Raw genomic sequence first — 20252 nt, forward strand, 5'->3', positions numbered from 1 at the left:
CATTGGTCCAATAGAAGATATTATTACATCCCCAACCTTGTCTCTATTAATTTTAAGGGCAGTTAGTAAAATCCTCTCTGGAATGCAGGATTTTGTGACCAATGTGTTGCCAGGGGATATTTAATGCCCTTTAATGCCCACTTCGTAGCTTGACATTTAATTCTTGGCTAGGGAAAGGTGGGTGTGCAGAAAGAGCACAGCAATTTTAAAAACTACATTTCCCAGCATCCCTTGAGCGTTCATGGCGCATGTGCACAGTCGCAAGCTCATCGAGGCGAAGTACACTACGATTCCCGGCGTGCTTCTCCACGTTGTTAGCACGCATGCGCACTGCTTCACGCGCCGTCCCGGCGGAACGGCGAGCGCAGAAGAGGGGTTGAGAACTACATTTCCCGTCGTCCCTTCCGGCGCCGGGCTGCCGATCCCGCTGCAGTACCCCCCCCCCCGGCCCCCCGCAGCCATGGACATGGAGGTGGATGTCGGCTCGGTGATCTCGGGACTGTCCGGCGGGGATGGGGCGGGCCTAGGGCCGGGCGAGGAGGAGCTGGAGGTCGGGGGCGCCCCTGGCTGCTCTGGGGCCGGCTCCCTCCAGTTCGACTTCGAGAGGAGCCGCTCTGAATCCAGCGGGGAGGAAGAGGAGGAGGAGCTGGAGGAAGAGGAGCTGGAGGGGGGCCCCGGGGCCGGCTTCGGGGCCTGCCGAGAGGAGGAGGGGGAGCTGGACTCGGACGCTGAGCGTGAGGTAATGGGGGGGCCACCAAACACCAAGGCCCGGGCTGGGCAGAGCGGGCGGGGAGGGTGGTCCAATCGCGCCTCGAGACAAAGCCCATGTGACCACCAGCCTCTCCCAATAGAGACAGCAGCTCCCAGCATGCACCGCTCTGCCTGGAGAGCAGCGCCCCCGCTTCATGTGGGGATAGTCCCGGCATGCACCGCTCTGCCTGGAGAGCAGGGCCCCCGCTTCGTGAGGGGATAGTCCCGGCATGCACCGCTCTGCCTGGAGAGCAGGGCCCCCGCTTCGTGAGGGGATAGTCCCGGCATGCACCGCTCTGCCTGGAGAGCGATGCCCCCGCTTCGTGAGGGGATAGTCCCGGCATGCACCGCTCTGCCTGGAGAGCGATGCCCCCGCTTCATGAGGGGATAGTCCCGGCATGCACCACTCTGCCTGGAGAGCAGGGCCCCCGCTTCGTGAGGGGATAGTCCCGGCATGCACTGCTCTGCCTGGAGAGCAGGGCCCCCGCTTCATGAGGGGATAGTCCCGGCATGCACCGCTCTGCCTGGAGAGCAGGGCCCCCGCTTCATGAGGGGATAGTCCCGGCATGCACCGCTCTGCCTGGAGAGCGATGCCCCCGCTTCGTGAGGGGATAGTCCCGGCATGCACCGCTCTGCCTGGAGAGCAGGGCCCCCGCTTCGTGAGGGGATAGTCCCGGCATGCACCGCTCTGCCTGGAGAGCGATGCCCCCGCTTCGTGAGGGGATAGTCCCGGCATGCACCGCTCTGCCTGGAGAGCGATGCCCCCGCTTCGTGAGGGGATAGTCCCGGCATGCACCGCTCTGCCTGGAGAGCGATGCCCCCGCTTCGTGAGGGGATAGTCCCGGCATGCACCGCTCTGCCTGGAGAGCGATGCCCCCGCTTCGTGAGGGGATAGTCCCGGCATGCACCGCTCTGCCTGGAGAGCGATGCCCCCGCTTCCTGAGGGGATAGTCCCGGCATGCACCGCTCTGCCTGGAGAGCGATGCCCCCGCTTCCTGAGGGGATAGTCCCGGCATGCGCCGCTCTGCCTGGAGAGCGATGCCCCCGCTTCATGAGGGGATAGTCCCGGCATGCACCGCTCTGCCTGGAGAGCGATGCCCCCGCTTCATGAGGGGATAGTCCCGGCATGCACCGCTCTTCCTGGAGAGCGATGCCCCCGCTTCGTGAGGGGATAGTCCCGGCATGCACCGCTCTGCCTGGAGAGCAGGGCCCCTGCTTCGTGAGGGGATAGTCCCGGCATGCACCGCTCTGTTTGGAGAGCAGGGCCCCCGCTTCATGAGGGGATAGTCCCGGCATTCACCACTCTGCCTGGAGAGCGATGCCCCCGCTTCATGAGGGGATAGTCCCGGCATGCACCGCTCTTCCTGGAGAGCGATGCCCCTGCTTCATGAGGGGATACTCCCGGCATGCACTGCTCTGCCTGGAGAGCGATGCCCCTGCTACATAAGGGAATAGTCCCAGCATGCACCGCTCTTCCTGGAGAGTGATGCCCCTGCTTCATGAGGGGATACTCCCAGCATGTACCGCTCTGCCTGGAGAGCGATGCCCCCGCTTCGTGAGGGGATAGTCCTGGCATTCACTGCTCTGCCTGGAGAGCGATGCCCCTGCTTCATGAGGGGATAGTCCTGGCATTCACCGCTCTGCCTGGAGAGCGATGCCCCTGCTTCATGAGGGGATACTCCCAGCATGCTTTGCTCTGCCTGGAGAGCAGGGCCCCCGCTTCATGAGGGGATAGTCCCAGCAAGCACCGCTCTGCCTGGAGAGCGATGCCCCTGCTTCATGAGGGGATACTCCCAGCATGCATTGCTCTGCGTGGAGAGCAGGCGAGGTGCCCCCGACTTTAGGAGAGGATAGTTCCCAGCATGCACTGCTGTGCCTGGAGCACAGAGGAGGTGCTCCCCACTTTGAGGCAGTAGCACCCAACATGCACCTATCTGCCTTAAACCCCAGGAGAGGTGCACACAGTATCAACTAAGAGCAGCTCCTGGCAGGCTCTGCTCCAGCTCAAGCCAAGCAAGGGGTGGTCTGGCTCACAAGAGGAAGGGGACAACATCATTCTCTAATTGCCCGGTTCTGTTAATTTCCTCTGAAGCATCTATTGGAAAACAGTATACTGGGCTAAATGGACCATTGGGCTGACCAAGTATGGCTGTTCTTATGGCCTGAATCTCAGAAATGCCAGCTGTCCAGCTTGAGCGAGGCAGGAGAGGCAGCCCGGCTCTTGATAGGCCCTACTCTTCAGCTTGAGCCAGGCAGGAGGTACAGCCTATGTACTCCTGAGGGAATTCTGCGCCACTGCCCATGCACAGAATTTATGTTCCCCGCAGATTTATTTGCTTCCCCGCAGATAAATGACTTTCTGATGAGGAAGCAAAGGGAAGCCACAAGAGCAGTCATGCAACCCTCCCTAGCAGTATATTTTGGGTGCCCAGGGCAGCCGGCAGAGAGGCAAATCCCTGTGGGGCAGGAGGCAGAACTGAGGAAGACCTGGCTGGTGGCTCCTGCCCTGTGCCGGGCTCAGCTGCTAGTCCAGGCTGGGCTTGGGAGGATGGGACCCTCTCTTCCTTTGCACAGCATCCAGGGCTGTGTCAAACCACCCCCATATTTCTTCCCCAGCTGTAGGAAACTCTGCAAACTCTTCCCCCTTTTCCCCCCCGCTTCTTGCACCCATCGCTCCTCAGCTGTAGGGGGAAGGATCCCTGTACAGGGAGCTGCTACCCTATCCGCCCAACCCCCGTGCATCCAGACCCCCTCATACCCAGACCTTCCTGCCGAGCCTCACCCCCTGCACTCAGAACCCCCCGGATGAGCCCCACTCCCCCTGGACCACCCTGACGAGCCACCCGCATCCAGATCCCCATCCCCACCAAGCCACAGCCAGTTGCACCTGGATTCCCACCCCACTGAGTCCCACTCCCCTGCATCTGGACGCCCCCCACAACCAGACCCCCCTGCCGAGCTCTATTCTCCCCATTTCCCTCCTGCTGAGCCCCAACCACCTTCACCTGGAGCCCCCTGCAGAGTCCCATTACCATTGCACCCAGAACCCTCCAACAAGCCCCTGTGCATCCAGATCCCCTCCACACCTGGATTGCCCACTGAGCCACCTGCACCCAGATTGCCCCACACAGAACCCTCTCAACCCATACCTGGATCCCTGCACATTAAGCCAAACCACACTTGGATTCTGCCTTGCTGAGCCTATCTGGTGCACCTGGCATGGAGCGGCAGGGCTCTGGGGTGTTTCTGGGGCAGGCCCCGTCCTTGCTCTATGTCAGGGTTGGGTGCAGCCTCACCGCTGAATCTGTGTCTGGGGGAAGTGGGAGAAGAGCTGCACAGTGATCTCCCACCTCTGTGCAGCTAGTGTCCTGTGCTCCTCAATGCCATGCTGGAGCCTCCGCATTTATTTGACAAATACAATTTGCAGAATTTTGCAGAATTCTAAAATATTGTTTGGAGAATTTTAATTTTTTTGGCGTGGAATTTTTAATTTTTGGCACAGAATGACCGCAGGAGTAAGCCTATGTTGACAACAGTTCCCAACATGTAATATTTTATCTCCATCAAAGCCCTCTTACAGAGAGACTGCCTAGGTGAGACAAGAGCTCTCATTGTGCAGCATGGCCTGGCTGTTTGGATCAAGATAGAACCTAGCATGCTTAAAGTGAGGGGGAACAGGTGGATGTCAGGAAGTTGGGAAGGGGTGAGTTTGCAATAGTTAAGCTAGGATACAATGCCCTGGATGAGAGAGTTAGTAATGTATACAGAGAGAATAAGCAGAGGTGAGCTTTTGGTATAGCTGTGATGTGTGTGGTTAGAGAGAAGGCAGTTCTGGATAATACCCAAGTTTTGAGTGACCAAGAGGATGATGGTATTGTCAGCCATGACAAAGGAGGACAGAGCTGGCATGGGAATCAATGACCATGTAAGTCTCTGGCCTGTGTTATATGGGAAGTCAGACTAGATGATCACATTGGTCCCTTCTGGCTTTGGAATCAATGAGAGTGGAGAATTAATGCTGTTTGACAAGGAAGATGGCAGAAGCAAAGAAGGGTAGAATGATGTTGTAGTGAAGGAAGTCTGAGTGGTCATGAGACTTTCTTCAGAGACTTTCGGAGCATGGGAATAAAACCAGAGAAAGCAGATATTAGGGGTATCCAAAGGTTGGTGAGATGGAATGAATCAGGATGGTGGAGAGTACAGAAGGAATGGAGACAATGAACATCTTCATGAAAAGTTTCAGAGTAGCAGCCGTGTTAGTCTGTATCCGCAAAAAGAACAGGAGTACTTGTGGCACCTTAGAGACTAACAAATTTATTTGAGCATAAGCTTTCGTGAGCTATAGCTCACTTCATCAGATGCATGCAGAGGAAAATACAGTAGGGAGATTTTATATACACAGAGAACATGAAACAATGGGTGTTACCATACACACTGTAACAAGAGTGATCAGGTAAGGTGAGCTATTACCAGCAGGAGATCGGGGGACAGGCAGGTAAACCTTTTGTAGTGATAATCAAGATGGGCCATTTCCAGCATTTCATTTCATTTCCATGAAAGAGAGGGAAGAAAGGGCAGGAAGTGGGTATAAGGTTGAAAGTGTTTGAAAAGTTGTGGATGATGGTGGGTCAGAGGTCCCAGAACGACTAGGTGCGGGCAAGGGGGCAGGTGAATGATGATGCAGGAGACTTGGACTAGATTGGAGGAGTTCGTTTATTTAAACATTACACCTTAAATTGTGAAGTACACTCTTGAAAAGTCTGCATTTCAGGATGGACACCCTTCCAGTCCTGTGAAGGAAAGGCATTCTGGCCCAGAGTAACAGATTTCTGTCAGAAAAGAGCTGGTGGATTTGTTCCTCCCTTATACCTCTCTCCTCTCTGGCAAATGTACTTTTTTTATCAAAATCCAGTGCGGTATAATTGCAGTCCCTGCCTTAATATGTATTTATGTGAACCTAGATACATGTTGAAACAAAAGGCCAGCACTTTCTCAGATTCAGAACTGAGAGCCCATTACACAGTCTATTGCACGCTCCTCAGATAAAGATTTTAGCTTGCTACCACCCCGCACTTCGTTAGTACTGGTAAAGTGCCTTATTCTCTGAGTTGTCCAGTACGCCCAAGGGAGCTGTTTATAATTTGCATTTTAGAAGTGCTTCGTGAAATACTGTGAATTGCTGTGTTTGCAGAAAGGTCAATTCAGAAAAATAGATGGGAACCGTTAGGAGCTGCATTTGAAATAGTGTTGCTGCTCAGGGCCATGCTGTGTGGATCCAGGTGGTGCATATTGACACACATCTTTCCATTCTTAATGTGGCTTGAGTTTGTGAGAAGCTGGAGTGAGAAATCTGTTGCTTTAACCTGTATTCTCAAACAATTTCAATTGTATTCATAGCGCATGATAAACCTGTCTGAGTTGACGCCTTACATCTTGTGTTCCATCTGCAAAGGTTATTTTATAGATGCCACGACCATTACAGAGTGTCTTCATACATGTAAGTATCCGTGTTAGCCTTTTTAAGAATTTTAGTTTCAAATTTAGAGAGAGATCAGCTACCAAAACATGATGAGTGAGATTTTCATGGCCTCACGCTGGGAATTGCCTGTCTAAAATGGTGGTATTTGCTGCTTATTCCTTACCGTGCGCTGAGGGCTCTTGAGTATTTCTGGGAGATCAACAGAAAGTTTTTGACTGTAGCAGGCTCAGAAATGCCTGTTCAAGATTCCTGTATTTTCTGTCAGGATGGGCCAAAAGCTGTGGTTTATTTAAATAGGTCTGGTAGCGTGGCTGAGGAGCGCCCTTTATAATGTTCCAAACAGCCTTTCCTCAACCAAACATGCTACTAGAGAGATTCAACTTGTCTCACTAGGGAACAGAGACATCCTTCCCCCAGCCAACTTCTGTTGCTGACAGAGGTCCATAAAAGCAGAGAAATCAATTTCTAATATAATAGGCCAAAACTGTTAGTAATTCACCACTAACTTGTAGCAGCCAGTGAGGTTGTTTGCTTGTTTTGAAATACAAGGGAAAGCTGTACAATGCTTTGAAAAGAAGAATGGGTTAGGTCAGTGTCTCCTCTAATTTTTCCCACGCATGTGTGGAATGAATTTTGTTATGTGCACCAGTATGGAGGTAATGTGTGACACATCACCTCCATACTGGTGCACATAACAAAATTCATGTGATGGGGGTGGGGCCGAGGGGTTTGGAGTGTGGGAGGGGGGCTCAGGACTGGGGCAGAGTGTTGGGGTACGGGGGGAGGAGGGGGGGAGGTCTCCAGCTAGGGTTGCAGGCTCTGGGATGAGGGCTGCAAGCTGCCCAGAGGCTACAGCATGGAGAGAGGACTCCTACCAGCTCTCTCTCCCCACAGCAGCACCTGGGTTTGGGGGCGGGGAAGAGGGAAGAGGTTGGGACCAGGGGAGGAGCGCCTCTCCGCCGGCTGTGGCAAGTCTGGGGCAGGTACATGTTGGGGCCGGGGGAGGGGTGCCTCTCCCCCAGCCATGGCAGGTCTGTGTTGGGAGACAGGCGCCTCTCCCAGCTGCGACAGGTCCGTGCTGGGGGACAGGCCCCTCTCCCTGCCGCAGCTCTGAGCCCCAGCTTGGAGCTTAATAGGCAGCTGTGCGGCCATGCAGCTTAGAAGGAATTTAGGGTTAGGGTTAAAAATTCACACTAAACTGATGCTAAGTTTAAATTCACTCTAATGTTAATGTTGCCAACATGTGAAATGTTTACATAAAAATTAAATTGACTTAATTAATTTTGCTTAATTTATTTTCATATACTTGCTGTTGTCTGAGCACTGTCTCAAGCTAATTACTCCTCCTGTATTATCTTCAGTAAACATTTGCTACAATATAATGGGCTTTTCTATTTTTTTTTCTGTACAGTCTGTAAAAGCTGCATAGTAAGACATTTTTACTACAGTAACAGATGCCCAAAATGCAACATTGTTGTACATCAGACACAACCTCTTTATAATATCAGGTAATAAGAGTATCTCAATTATTGATGTTATTTTAGTTTATTGTTTTAAAGTTAAAGAAACACAGGTTTAAAACATTTATATTTACCTGTAATATTTAGATTTTTGTGTGTGTTTAGAGCAGAGGTCTCAAACACGCGGCTCGCAAGGTTATTTTCTGCAGCCCACCAGCTCCACGCGGCTCCCTCACCCCTCCCAGCATTTACCTAGAGCAGCTCCAGCCTGGCGCGCACCAGGGACAGGGCAGGCTCCCTCCCTGCCTGCTCTGTCCTGCCCCTGCGCCGCTCCAGGAAGTGGCCGGGACCTGGGGGAGTGGGGGCACAGGGGTCTGTGTGTTGCCCTGGCCGCTCCTCCAGGTACCTCTCCCGAAGCTCCCATTGGCCGGGGTTCCCAACTTAATCTTCCATTTGGTTTTGTATAACTTTAACAAAACCTATATTGCGAGCCTAAGGTACTTGACAATAGCTTTGAATATATACTGCAGATTTCTTCTTCCTTCTCTGAAGATGCATTTTCAGCTCAAGTGGTTTATTTTCCTGAAGTGCTATAGCCAGGAGCTGAACACAGACAGGGAGAGTTCGGTGCTTTGTCATTTTCTTGTTGGTGTGTACTGTGTTCAGCAATATATTTAGCTCCTCTACAAAAATGTTATGATTAATCTAAGTGTTTTTATATTACACCCAAAAGATGTCCATGTTATTGTGCGAATGTGTCCTGCCTAACTAAAGATCATTCTCCTTCTTTTTTTTCTTCTTGTTAGGTTGGATCGTCAGTTACAAGACATAGTGTATAAATTAGTTGTCAATCTGGAGGACAGTAAGTCTATTTTCACTCCATTACCATCCTGGTGTCGTAATAAATAGGAAGGACTTGAACTGACAAGCTGATAGCCACTTTAATTCAGGTTTCAGAGTAGCAGCCGTGTTAGTTTGTATTAGCAAAAAGAAAAGGAGTACTTGTGGCACCTTAGAGACTAGCAAATTTATTTGAGCATAAGCTTTTGTGAGCTACAGCTCACTTCATCGTATTTCTGCATTTCAGCTCCTTAAAATGGTCAAACTTAAATGTTTTTCTTAAAAGCTAGTTTTGCATTGTCCATAAATCCTACTAGCCACACAGATTGGTGATTGTCAGGCTGCTAAGATGCTATTACACACAGTCCATGAACACAATGAAACTTCTGTCCTCTGACATGATGTGGGTCACCCACTGTAGTCACTATGATGGTATCAATAATGACTAGGAGGGTGGTGAAGCACTGGAATGGGTTACCTAGGGAGATGGTGGAATCTCCATCTATAGAGTTTTTTAAGGCCCGGCTTGACAAAGCCCTAGCTGGGGTGATTTAGTTGGTGTTGGTCCTGCTTTGAGCAGGGGTTGGACTAGATGACTCCTGAGGTCTCTTCCAACCCTGATATCTATGATTCTATGACTCCATAGTTAAGCTTGTATTGAGATTTGTAAAATCTGTGTGTACCAGTTTTAAGTAATTGCATTTAATTTCCAGGCCTTCCACACAAAACTTTGCACACTAACTCTCCAGGGGACAATTGAATGTTCCATAATATCTTTTTCCTCACAGGTTTATTAACATTGGCAGAGGACAAATTTTAAAATGCCCCCTCTTTGAAATTTGGACTGCACCGTAACTGGTGTGTGGATTTTGTGTTTGTTTTTGCTTTGCTCCCTATATCTAAAGAACCACAGTTGCCACAAACTCCAGACATCATGCACACACCTGCATATTTTTAAATATAACAAACTAATTCCCCTAATTCATCATAATCTCATTTAGTTCCACCTTGAGTAGCTCCTGAAACAGCCTGGTTCTGTAAATTACTTCAATTTTCTAATGCTGTGAAGCCTCCTTTCCTGACTTACCAGATCTGCTCCATGCCCCCTCCCCACTATCCTTGATACTATAGAGCCAGGGAGCAGTTTGGGCAGCAGGGAGCATGGGGAATGAGCTGGGGTGTGAGTAAGGAGAGTGGCTGAGGTTCCTGAGTGCACAAAGCATCATTGAAGTGGGAAGTACTTCAGGTGCTGTTTAGTCATATAAAAACAGGTGTCATGATTGTGGAGTAGCTGTACCAGTGACCTCCTGTGTGGTATACTCTTTAAGTTTCAGGGCTCTAGCTGTCACCTCTCTCTGGTTAGGGACTAACATCCTTCTCACCAGGTATTTAGGCTGTCAACCCACATTGCACTTTATTGTGTTTATCCCAGCAGGTCTAACTAGGAGTCCAGACCCTGGTCTTTGCCTTCTCTCCAAGGTCAAGGACCAGTGTGTACTCGAGTTACCAGTAGCCAAACAGCTCTCTTAAAACAGAATGCATTTATTTATGGACAAAAGCATACTGAGAAAACATACGATAAGGTCTAAACACATACTAAATGTACCAGAAGTTGCTACTCTCCCCCCTGTGGGAGTCTGGTAGGTCAGAGTTCCAACCCTTTAACAGGATTGGGTCCCTCTTTGGACAAAAGGTCATGTTCATTTGTTGAATCGAAAGAAAGGCCCCTCAGTCAGTTCAAGCTGCCCTTTCTCTGCATCCCTTGAAGCTGGTCTGAACCAGTATATCTAACACATGCACTCTGGCGTGGTATTTCTCTGGAGCTCTTTACAGTCCCAAAGATGGCAGTCATCACCCCCTGCTGTACTTAGTTTCTGGAGGAGTTGCAGTAACTTTCTCCATGGAGTAGAATACAGTCCCTAGCCCACAATGTTACACAGAACCTTCGTAATGTTGATACAGTAATCTCCAAAGATACTACATGTGGTTGCAATATCTGTCACACTGAGGGATTATCTACTCTACAAAATTAAATCAACTGGAGTTAAGTTGATGTACAGCCACCACAGTAATTAAAGCGGCGGTTCATGTCCACACTTGTGCCTTCTGTCAGCAGTGCATGTCCAGCAACTGAAGTGGGGCTTTGTGGAATACTGACAGCCGGAGCCTCGCAGCCCTGGGGCTGACAGCTTCAGCTATAAGCACGGGGATCACAGCTGGTCTCCCCAGCTGCTAGGCAGGTGCCAGGCTCACAGCTGGGCCCCCCTCCACCCAACAGCTGAGCTTCCGGGTGCCGGATTCACAGCTCTGAGTCTGCCTCCCACCTCCTTGCTGACAGCCCCAGCTGTGAGCCTGCAGTAGGCTCAACTTCACAGCAGGGAGCCTACCAGGAGTGAAATTGACATTCTTGTCAGTTTCACAGCTGCTATTATTTCACATTTTGGCTCCAATTGTCAGCCCACAGGGAGCTCAGAGCTGGAGCTCCCTGCCGCTACCTTGGGGCTGTCAGCCCCATGTGGGGCTCGCAGCTGGAGCCCCCAAGGCTAACAGCTGGAGCCTGAGAGGAAATGTGAAATAATAGCAGCTGTGAAACTGACAAGAATGTCAATTTCACTCCTGGTAGGCTTCCTACAGTGAAATTGCACCCCCTGCAGCTCACAGCTGGAGCTGTCAGTCCTGTTGCGGGAGGGGAAGAGCGTCTGGTGTGAGCCCTGCTGCTACCTCCTGGTGAGGGATATGGGACGGGGGGAGAGCGCTTGAGCTTGAGTGGCAGTCCCCACCACCAAATCCCTCAGGAGGAAGTGGCAGCAAGGCTCTGGGCTGTCAGTGCCATTATGGGAAAGGCTCACAGCTGTGAGCCTGTTCCCTGGGCTGTCAGCACTGGGCGGGGCAGGCAAGGCTCCAGCTGTCTGCCCCCTTGGGGCTGACAGCCAGCAGCTAATGTAAATAATGCAGTGTCTACACAGACACTGCACTGACCTAACTACATCGACATAACCTCTATGCCTCTTGTGAAGGTGGAGTTATTATGTCAGTGTAGCGGACCACTTAAACAGCATTGTAGTGTAGACACTGACATAGTTAGGTCGATGTAAGCTGTCTTATGTCAACCTAACTCTGTAGTGTAGACCAAGCTTAACCCCCTTCTCACCTCATACCACCTGCCCAGCTTTGTTTTCCCCCATTCAACTGAATGCTGTTGTGAGGAATTGGATGTGTGTATTTTGGTTGGTTATAGCTGAAGAGTCTGTGAGTGTATTTGGTTGTTACGATGTTTGGGGTTGGTAAGGAATGTGTGGATATGAATGGCGGATTAGTTGGTGATTTATAGAGTCCTGCGTGGATATCAATGTATATCCGCAGATGTAAATCAGTATCTGCGGAGCTGCAGGGCTCTACCGGGAACCACAGCAGCGAAAGGAGCAACACGTGGGGCTGCCGCTCCCAGCAGCCATCGCTCGCGCGGGCAGCTCCTCCAGCATAGTTGTACTGCTCGCAGTCCAGCCCTGCCCCTGCCCTGGACAGGAGATGCAGACCACTGCATGGAAGGGACTCTTCTCTCGGAGCATGCGAGCTGCTTGAAAACATAAGCACAACCGGGGCAACTGTTGGCGAGCTTGATGTCTGCCCCAGTGGGCAGGGCTGGGGGCATGGCTGCGAGTGGTACAGCCATGCCGGAGGAGCTATTGGTGCAGGGTGCTGGCTCCTGGGAGCAGCGGCCTGTCATGCTGCTCATTTTGCCACTGCGGTTCCCGGTACAGCCCTGCAGTTCCACAGATATAAATTTGTATCCGTGCAGGGCTCTCGTGATTTATTGGCTGTTCGGTGAATGCCTTGATAAAGAATTCAGTTGAGCAATCTTAGCTAAACGCCAAGAAAGGTGATGATGTGGTGATAATATAATAATTTTCAAGCATTGTCTGATTAAATGCATATGACCATTTGCCATCTGGGTTATCTCCCTGGAATGCTTTGTACCCCTGTATGCATCATGGATGATCATCTACATCAGCTTGAAGCACCATTAAAACATGAGCTCCTTTTGTATATCTACAATAACAAAAGTCCACAAACTTTTCAAAGCTGTTGGAGCAAAGTAACTGTTTCTCAGGTCTGATTAAGCTAAGGAATAGTATACAGCATTTGGTACAAAAACAATATATTCTGTGGCAATTTTCCAAGTCCTGGTTATATTCGTTAATAGACTATACAGTACTAAATTGTTGTGCATAATCTAATATAATTTGTCTCTAATATGAAACACTAAGGGGGCTGCTGTCTTACAGATGCCTGGGAAGCCCCTATTAATGCTAATTGGAATTGTTCCAGTAAATTCCTTAAGCAGCTATTGGAAACTAGACAGCCAGGTATTGTATTTGCCATAGGTAACAAAGCCCAGTTTACAATGTATTTTGTATTTTTTCAGGAGAGAAAAAGCAGATGCATGATTTCTATAAAGAAAGAGGTCTAGAAGTACCCAAACCTGGTGAGTTTATTATTACTTTACTTTGGGGGAATAAGTACAGTATTACAACAAGATAAAATTTTAAATATTTCCTAACAGTAGTCTTTCTTTTTGAAATAGTGGTTCACTGTTGGAAGAAATGCCACAATGATCTGAACTCTGTTTCAAGTTATTGAGATTTATTTTGAATTGTTTTGGTTTTGTGCATGCATGTAAAAGATATGTCATGACCATTTAGATATTTAATAAAAACTAGGGATGGTCTTACAGTGTGAAAATGCAACAAATAAATTCCAGTACTACATAGTTCAGAAATGCACAGTATTTTATCTGTGACATACTAATTGCTACTCACTGGAATAATCTTCAGTCATTTATCAGTCAAGTCCTTTTAGCTTTCTCTGTTTGTTTCTCTGTACATAAAATGTAGATTATAGTGCTTCTCTACCTTTCTAGGGTATTATGAAGCTCAATGAACTTATCAGAGACCCATCTAATGAAAAGAGTAAAAAGTGCAAAGTATCTTTTCTGATACTTTATTGATCTTGCGAAGATTTTAAAACAGATGTATAAAACACCTAGATGATCATGATATGGTAGGATCTATCCAATACAGCTTATTCAAAAGAAAATTGTCCCTCACTAATGTATTGGAATTCTTTGACTATTTCAATAAAATAGTATGCGTAAGAACTGGTAGGCATAATTTATTTGGATTTGCAAAAGGCCTTTGACAAAGTGTCCCTCACGAGGGAAAGAAAGAAAGAAAATAATTAGTCATGATATGAGACACAAAGTGCTGTTCTGTCTCAGACACTGGTTAAGAGAAAGAAAGCACGGGAGAAATAAATAGTCGATTTTCATAATGGCAATATGAATAACAAGGATATCCAAGCGTTGTTATAGTAAATACTAAAGAGCTTTGAAAGAGAGAGAAATCCTCTGTTCTGAGGCATAAGCCAACCTCCAGCTACCAGGGTTTAGGAGGAAACTTTTTTGTGGGCATGATATTCTATAATTGCCCACTACAAGGTTTCTTCCTTTAAGTAGCTGGTTCTGGCCATTGTTGGAGATAGGATATTGGACAAGACAGATCATTGGTCTGATCCACTAAGGTAATTCCTATGAGAATAAACATAACTGAAAACATCTGAACAAACAGACATTATCTTCTATGCTTCAGGATTTCCCAGTCAATGCCACCTCTGTGTGTTTTCCAGGTTTTATACTCTTTGAGGTAGGGGCTGTCTTCATTTGTTGTGTGCTGTGCAGCAACAAGCACATTGTTGGCACTCAACAAATAATCTAAATTGTTGTTGGATTTCAGCCTGTCCCATTGCACAATGCATATTTTATCTAGAACCAGGAAAGATGTATGTGTGGTGTGCATTTTTGTCTCATTAAGTGTAATTAAGGTAAGAAATAAGTTAAATGGTAAGATAATTAAATTATTAGATAAGATATTTAAAGATACCGTTAGAAGTTGAAAGATACTTGTGTAAATGACTTTCATGGCCCATTGTGACATAAACCACTGTTCAGAAAGACGGTATGCTGTATGGTAGGAAAATACCATTATTGGCACTCATACTAAACATGTATTTGAATTAATGAAAGTCATAGTTGAGCTGTGTGGTTATTTATGCCGCATTGTTTGACTTGTATATCACATACAGTGAACTTCAGCAGCTGATACATTCTTTCATCACTTTGATTTCTTTAGCTGTCCCACAGCCAGTCCCTGTGAGCAGAGGAAGACCTCGGAAAGTCTTGGGATCAGTGTTTCGAATCCCACCAGAACTTGACGTCTCACTGCTTTTGGAGTTCATTGGGTGAGTCAAACAAAGACTTGCAGCAGGTGTAAAACTGTAAGAAAGTGTGTGTGAAATGTGAGCACCACACTTAGATTTTGGAATAACTGTAATGGGAGGGTTTTTTTAAAAGTATCTGTCTGGTGGTAACGGGGTCCTTGGGGTGCAACCTGGACTGTGGGACTGCTGAACCCTCCGTTCCGCCAGCCTGGGTTCTTCTTGCACTTTGATGCAGATGTCAAGCTACAACCCTCTGATAGGCACTACACTTACACAGCCATACACCTGCAGGGACACAGCCAACCGTGTTACATGAGTGATCTCCCAGCCAGTCGTGAACTATCAGTATAGAGGCTCCAGCTGGTTCTCCCCAGCCTTGTACATCTGAACTCATAGAACCATAGACTGTATCGTCTTACACGGGTCTGAAGCCTGACCAGTGTAAGTTCATTACTTAGTTCTTCACTTCTTCATAGGACAGTGGATATGCACCAGCCTTTGTTACCTAAGCTGAGATTTCCTAAGCACTTTAGACAAACTCACTGGTAAGGCTAAAACATAAAAATAAGTTTATTAACTACAGAAAAATGGATTTTAAGTGATTATACATGGTAGGCAGAAAGGTCAGAGATAGTTACCTTAAGAAAATTAAAAGTAAACACGCATTCTAAATCCTAAACTTTTAGTCTAAGCAAGAGTTGAATCGAACAGCTTTTCTCACCCTGACAGATGTTACAATCAGGTTACAGTTCCTGAGTGTACAGACTGGGCACCCTTCCAGCCTGGGACCAAAATCCCTCAATTCAAAGTCTTTTGTCCTCCAGACATTCTTCCCGGGGTTGAGTTGGGGGGAGGGGAGAGAGGCCAATTGATGTTTCACGGTCTCTCTTTTTATACCTTCTTCCAACTTGCTAGAAAGAGAGGCTGGTACTGGGATCTGGGTGGGGAGGCTGGGAATATATGGGCAAGATGATTGGGACTGGATGTCAGGGATGGGATGCTACGAATGGGAGCTTGAGAGGAGAACAGGTGGGGACTGGGAGCCAGTTGGCAGGCAGGGGGTAGAATACTGTGATCTAATGACTAGATGGGGGAGAATAGTACTGATTGGGCATGAAGACTGGGACTAAGGACCAGGTGAAGGGAGGAGACAGATCTGACAAGAAGCTGGGAGTGAAGGGGGATAACTGGGACTGGTTGGCCAAAGAGACTGGGATAGATAACCAGGGACAGAGGACACCGGGACAAGGAGCCAGGAAGGCAGGGGGATGCTACTAAAATTGGATTAGGAGACCAAGGAGCCACTGGGAGCCAGTGGTTGGGGAGGGAGAACCAGGTCGCACAAGGAGCCAAGAGGGAAGAACTGGGACTGGCTGGGCAAGGACAGTGGGACTGTCTGAGGGGAGGGGAAGTGACTGGGACTCGGACAGCAAGCCCAGAAGGAGGATTGACTGAGGAAGGAGATTGGAACTGAGATGAGAAACCTAAAGAGTGAAGATTGGGTCAAGGAGCCAGATGTGGGAAAGAGACAGCACTGAGGTAGGGACAGGTCAGAGGGAACAAGACGGAAGGGGTAAAGCTTGTGGGGGGGAATGGGCAGAAGTGTTTGTGCCCACTTGACACTCCCTTCCAGAGTCTGGAATGGAACCAAAGATTCCTGAGTTTCCCCACTGAATCATAGAAGATTAGGGTTGGAAGAGACCTCAGGAGGTGATCTAGTCCAACCCGCTGCTCAAAGCAGGACCAACCTCAACTACATCATCCCAGCCAGGGCTTTGTCAAGCCGGGCCTTAAAAACCTCTAAGGATGGAGATTCCACCACCACCCTAGGTAACCCATTCCAGTGCTTCTCCATCCTCCTAGTGAAATAATTTTTCCTAATATCCAAACCTAGACCTCCACCGCTGCAACTTGAGACCATTGCTCCTTGTTCTGTCATCTGCCACCACTGAGAACAGCCTAGCTCCATCTTCTTTGGAACCCCCCTTCAGGTAGTTGAAGGCTGCTTCAAATGCCCCCGCACTTTTCTTTTTTGCAGACTAAATAAGACCAGTTCCCTCAGCCTCTCCTCATAAACCATGTGCCCCAGCCCCCTAATCATTTTCATTGCTCTCTGCTGGACTCTCTCCAATTTATCCCACATCCTTTCTATAGTGGATGGCCCAAAACTGGACACAATACTCTAGATGTGGCCTCACCAGTGCCGAATAGAGGGGAGTTATCACTTCCCTCGATCTGATGGCAACGCTCCTACTAAGGCAGCCTAATATGCTGTTAGCCTTCTTGGCAACAAGGGCACACTTTTGACTCATATCCAGCTTCTCATCCACTGTAATCCCCAGGTCCTTTCTGCAGAACTGCTGCTTAGCCAGTCAGTCCCCAGCTTGTAGCAGTGCATGGGATTCTTCCATCCGAAGTGCAGGACTCTGGACTTCTCCTCGTTGAACCTCATCAGATTTCTTTTGGCCCAATCCTCCAATTTGTCTAGGTCACTCTGGACCCTATTCCTACCCTCCAGTATATCTACCTGTCCCCTCAGCTTAGTGTCATCCGCAAACTTGCTGAGGGTTCAATGCAATCCATCCCATCATCCAGATCATTAATGAAGATGTTGAACAAAACCGGGCCAGGACTGATCCCTGCTGCACTCCGCTTGATACCAGTTGTCAACTAGATATCGGGCCGTTGATCACTACCCGTTTAGCCCAACAATCTGGCCAGCTTTCTATCCACCTTATAGTCCACTCATCCAATCCATACCCTTGTGTTTCCTCCCGGTATCCCACTTACCTCAGGGCTTAGGTCTCCATCCCCAGCGAACCTAGTTTAAAGTCCTCCTCACTAAGTTAGAAAGCCTGCCAGTGAAATGCTCTTCCCTCTCTTCGTTAGGTGGATCCCATCTCTTCCTAGCAATCCTCCTTCCTGGAACAACATCCCATGGTCAAAGAATCCAAAGCCCTCTTCTGACACCACCTGTGTAACCATGCATTTACCGCCACAATTGGATCGTCCCTACCTGGGCCTTTTCCTTCAACAGGGAGGATGGAGGAGAACATGACTTGTGCCTCAAACTCCTTTATCCTTCTTCCCAGAGCCATGTAGACTGCAGTGACCCGTTCAAGGTCATTCTTGGCAGTATCATTGGTGCCCACGTGGAGAAGTATGAAGGGGTAGTGGTCCGAGGGCTTGATCAGTCTCAGCAGACACTCCGTCACATCCTGAATTCTAGCTCCAGGCAAGCAACACACTTCTTGAGTTTCCCAGTCTGGGCAGCAGATAGATGACTCCATCCCCCTTAGAGCATGACTCCGTCCCCAAGCACCACCACCACCACCTCTCTCTTGCTGTCAGCAAATATCCAGCAAAACCACTGTCCTCGCCTTCCCAAACTGCTGACTAGACAAAGCCATCAGCTCACAAGGCTGCCTAGGCTCATCCCAAATCTCCTGACCAGGCACATTGCCACTCCCCACAGACAAACTGCTGCTCTTCTCACTACTCTGAGCTTCTTCCAGCAAATTACAGTTACCCTTTTCAGCTTCATTTTTACAAGCTGTACTAGCCAACAACTATCCAGCAAACTGTCCCATCCTCCTCTAGTGCTGGCCCATGTAGAGAATGACAATTTACTACTGCTGTCTGGTACTCCATTAGCTCAAGTGGCTGAGGATTGTGCAGTCATTCCAAAGGTTCCAACCCTGCTGATGAACCATGTGAGTGTCAGTATGATGGGATTTCTTTTATTTAATTTTAAGTCTAGGAAATTGCACTCACAAAACTACAATAAAAGGTTTCAGAGTAACAGCCGTGTTAGTCTGTCTTTGCAAAAAGAAAAGGAGTACTTGTGGCACCTTAGAGACTAACCAATTTATTTGAGCATGAGCTTTCGTGAGCTGTAGCTCACGAAAGCTCATGCTCAAATAAATTGGTTAGTCTCTAAGGTGCCACAAGTACTCCTTTTCTTTCTACAATAAAAGGACATTATTACAGTTGCAAAGTCAAGCACTGAAAAGTTAGGAAATGCCAGAAATGCCTGTGTAATCTTAATTTGCCCCCTCCCACACACCCCGTTCCCCTGCATTTTGCATTTAATTATGTAATCACATAATATTTCCACAGGACCCCTGCATCATTACACACACAGGGTGGACCATGCTCTAGGAATGAATTAAGGGTATGTAGTGAATTAAGCACATCTATAGGACCTCTGCCTCATTTGTTGCAGAAGTTGAAAGGTATGTGGTGAATGAGACGAGATTTCAGGAAGAGACAGGATGGCATCCTGGCTAAGGCAGTTGAATACTGGCCTGGTAAATTGGATTCTATCCCTGTCTCTGACAAAGACTTTCTCTGTGAGTCTGCACAAGTCACTTAAAAACAGTTCACAGGGGGTCACTAATTATTTGTTCCTTTTTTCTGGATCCCTGACTCAAGACCCAGGAGTCTGATTTTCAGAAGTGCTGAGCAGTCACAATGTGTTTTGAACATCTGAAGTGCTATAGTATGCAATCAAGTCTTAGGTGTCTCAAATTGGGCGCCCAAAATTTGTGGGTACATTTGATCTTAATCTCTGTGCCTCAGTTTCCCATCTGTAAAATGGGGATAATGACTCTTCATCTCACAGGAGCATTCTGAAAATAAATTAATGTTTCTGAAGCACTTGGATCCCATAGTGATGAGCACCATAGAAAAGTCCATGAGGAAATTATAAATTCTGTGTGCAGAGCAAGGTCTGAATATTTTGTAGTAAATAAAGGTTGGAGCCACATCGTCTATTCAAAAAGATCAAGGAGCACTTGTGGCCCCTTAGATTCTGGCCTCTCCTAGCTTTTAAGTGATTGACTTTGCAAACTTAATAATGTTCCTTTAACTCCTATTTTAATGTGCTTCTTTACCATAATCAGTGTGATATAACAATATACGTTCCACTAGCACAGTCCATGCAGGTTCCCATTGACTTCAGGCCCATTCCATTGCAAGATTGGGACCTAAGCTTGATAGAAAACATTGCTGTATTACACCACAAGGTGGCAGAGACAACCTGCACAGAGCATAAAGTGACAAATGGGTACATTTACATTCTTTGCAGCTCAGCTAGTACGTTGACAAATCTTCACCTTTCTGGATATATAAATACGTAATTGGTAAGTTGCAACTTCTTAAAAACTGAAATATTGTTTTAGCACAAAATGTCCTTTAAAGGCAACACATCAATGCTACAATTTTTTTGAAGGAAAGATATGCTTTTGAGAACATTAGTAATGGTTAATGACTATATAGACAGCTTCTTGACACTGTCCTTAACTATAAAATAATTTGCAGTTTGGGTTGATTTGAGAAAAGTAAATCTATTTAAATTAGCCCTTGTTTAAGATTATGCCATTAATTTTTTCTTTGATTCTCAGCAGATGCATTTTTCTTTTATCAGTACAAAAGGACTTTTGTCA

The 20252-nt window shown here is 47.8% G+C and overlaps 1 protein-coding gene across 2 annotated transcripts in view; it reads left to right on the forward strand.

Moving 5' to 3' along the window:
- Positions 1-358: 358 nt before the first annotated feature.
- The window catches only part of PCGF6 (polycomb group ring finger 6), a 47542-nt gene continuing 27648 nt past the window's right edge, over positions 359-20252 (forward strand). The window contains exons 1-6 of one of the 2 annotated variants that reach the window (XM_077823248.1): positions 359-739; positions 6148-6247; positions 7641-7737; positions 8496-8551; positions 12956-13015; positions 14718-14826. In XM_077823248.1, the coding sequence (XP_077679374.1) occupies positions 461-739; positions 6148-6247; positions 7641-7737; positions 8496-8551; positions 12956-13015; positions 14718-14826 (701 nt within the window). In that variant the 5' untranslated portion in view covers positions 359-460. The remainder of the gene's footprint in view (positions 740-6147; positions 6248-7640; positions 7738-8495; positions 8552-12955; positions 13016-14717; positions 14827-20252) is intronic. The other variant, XM_077823247.1, reaches the window with a different exon arrangement.

This window comes from Eretmochelys imbricata, chromosome 7, assembly GCF_965152235.1.
Source record: "Eretmochelys imbricata isolate rEreImb1 chromosome 7, rEreImb1.hap1, whole genome shotgun sequence".
Taxonomy (NCBI): domain Eukaryota; kingdom Metazoa; phylum Chordata; order Testudines; family Cheloniidae; genus Eretmochelys; species Eretmochelys imbricata.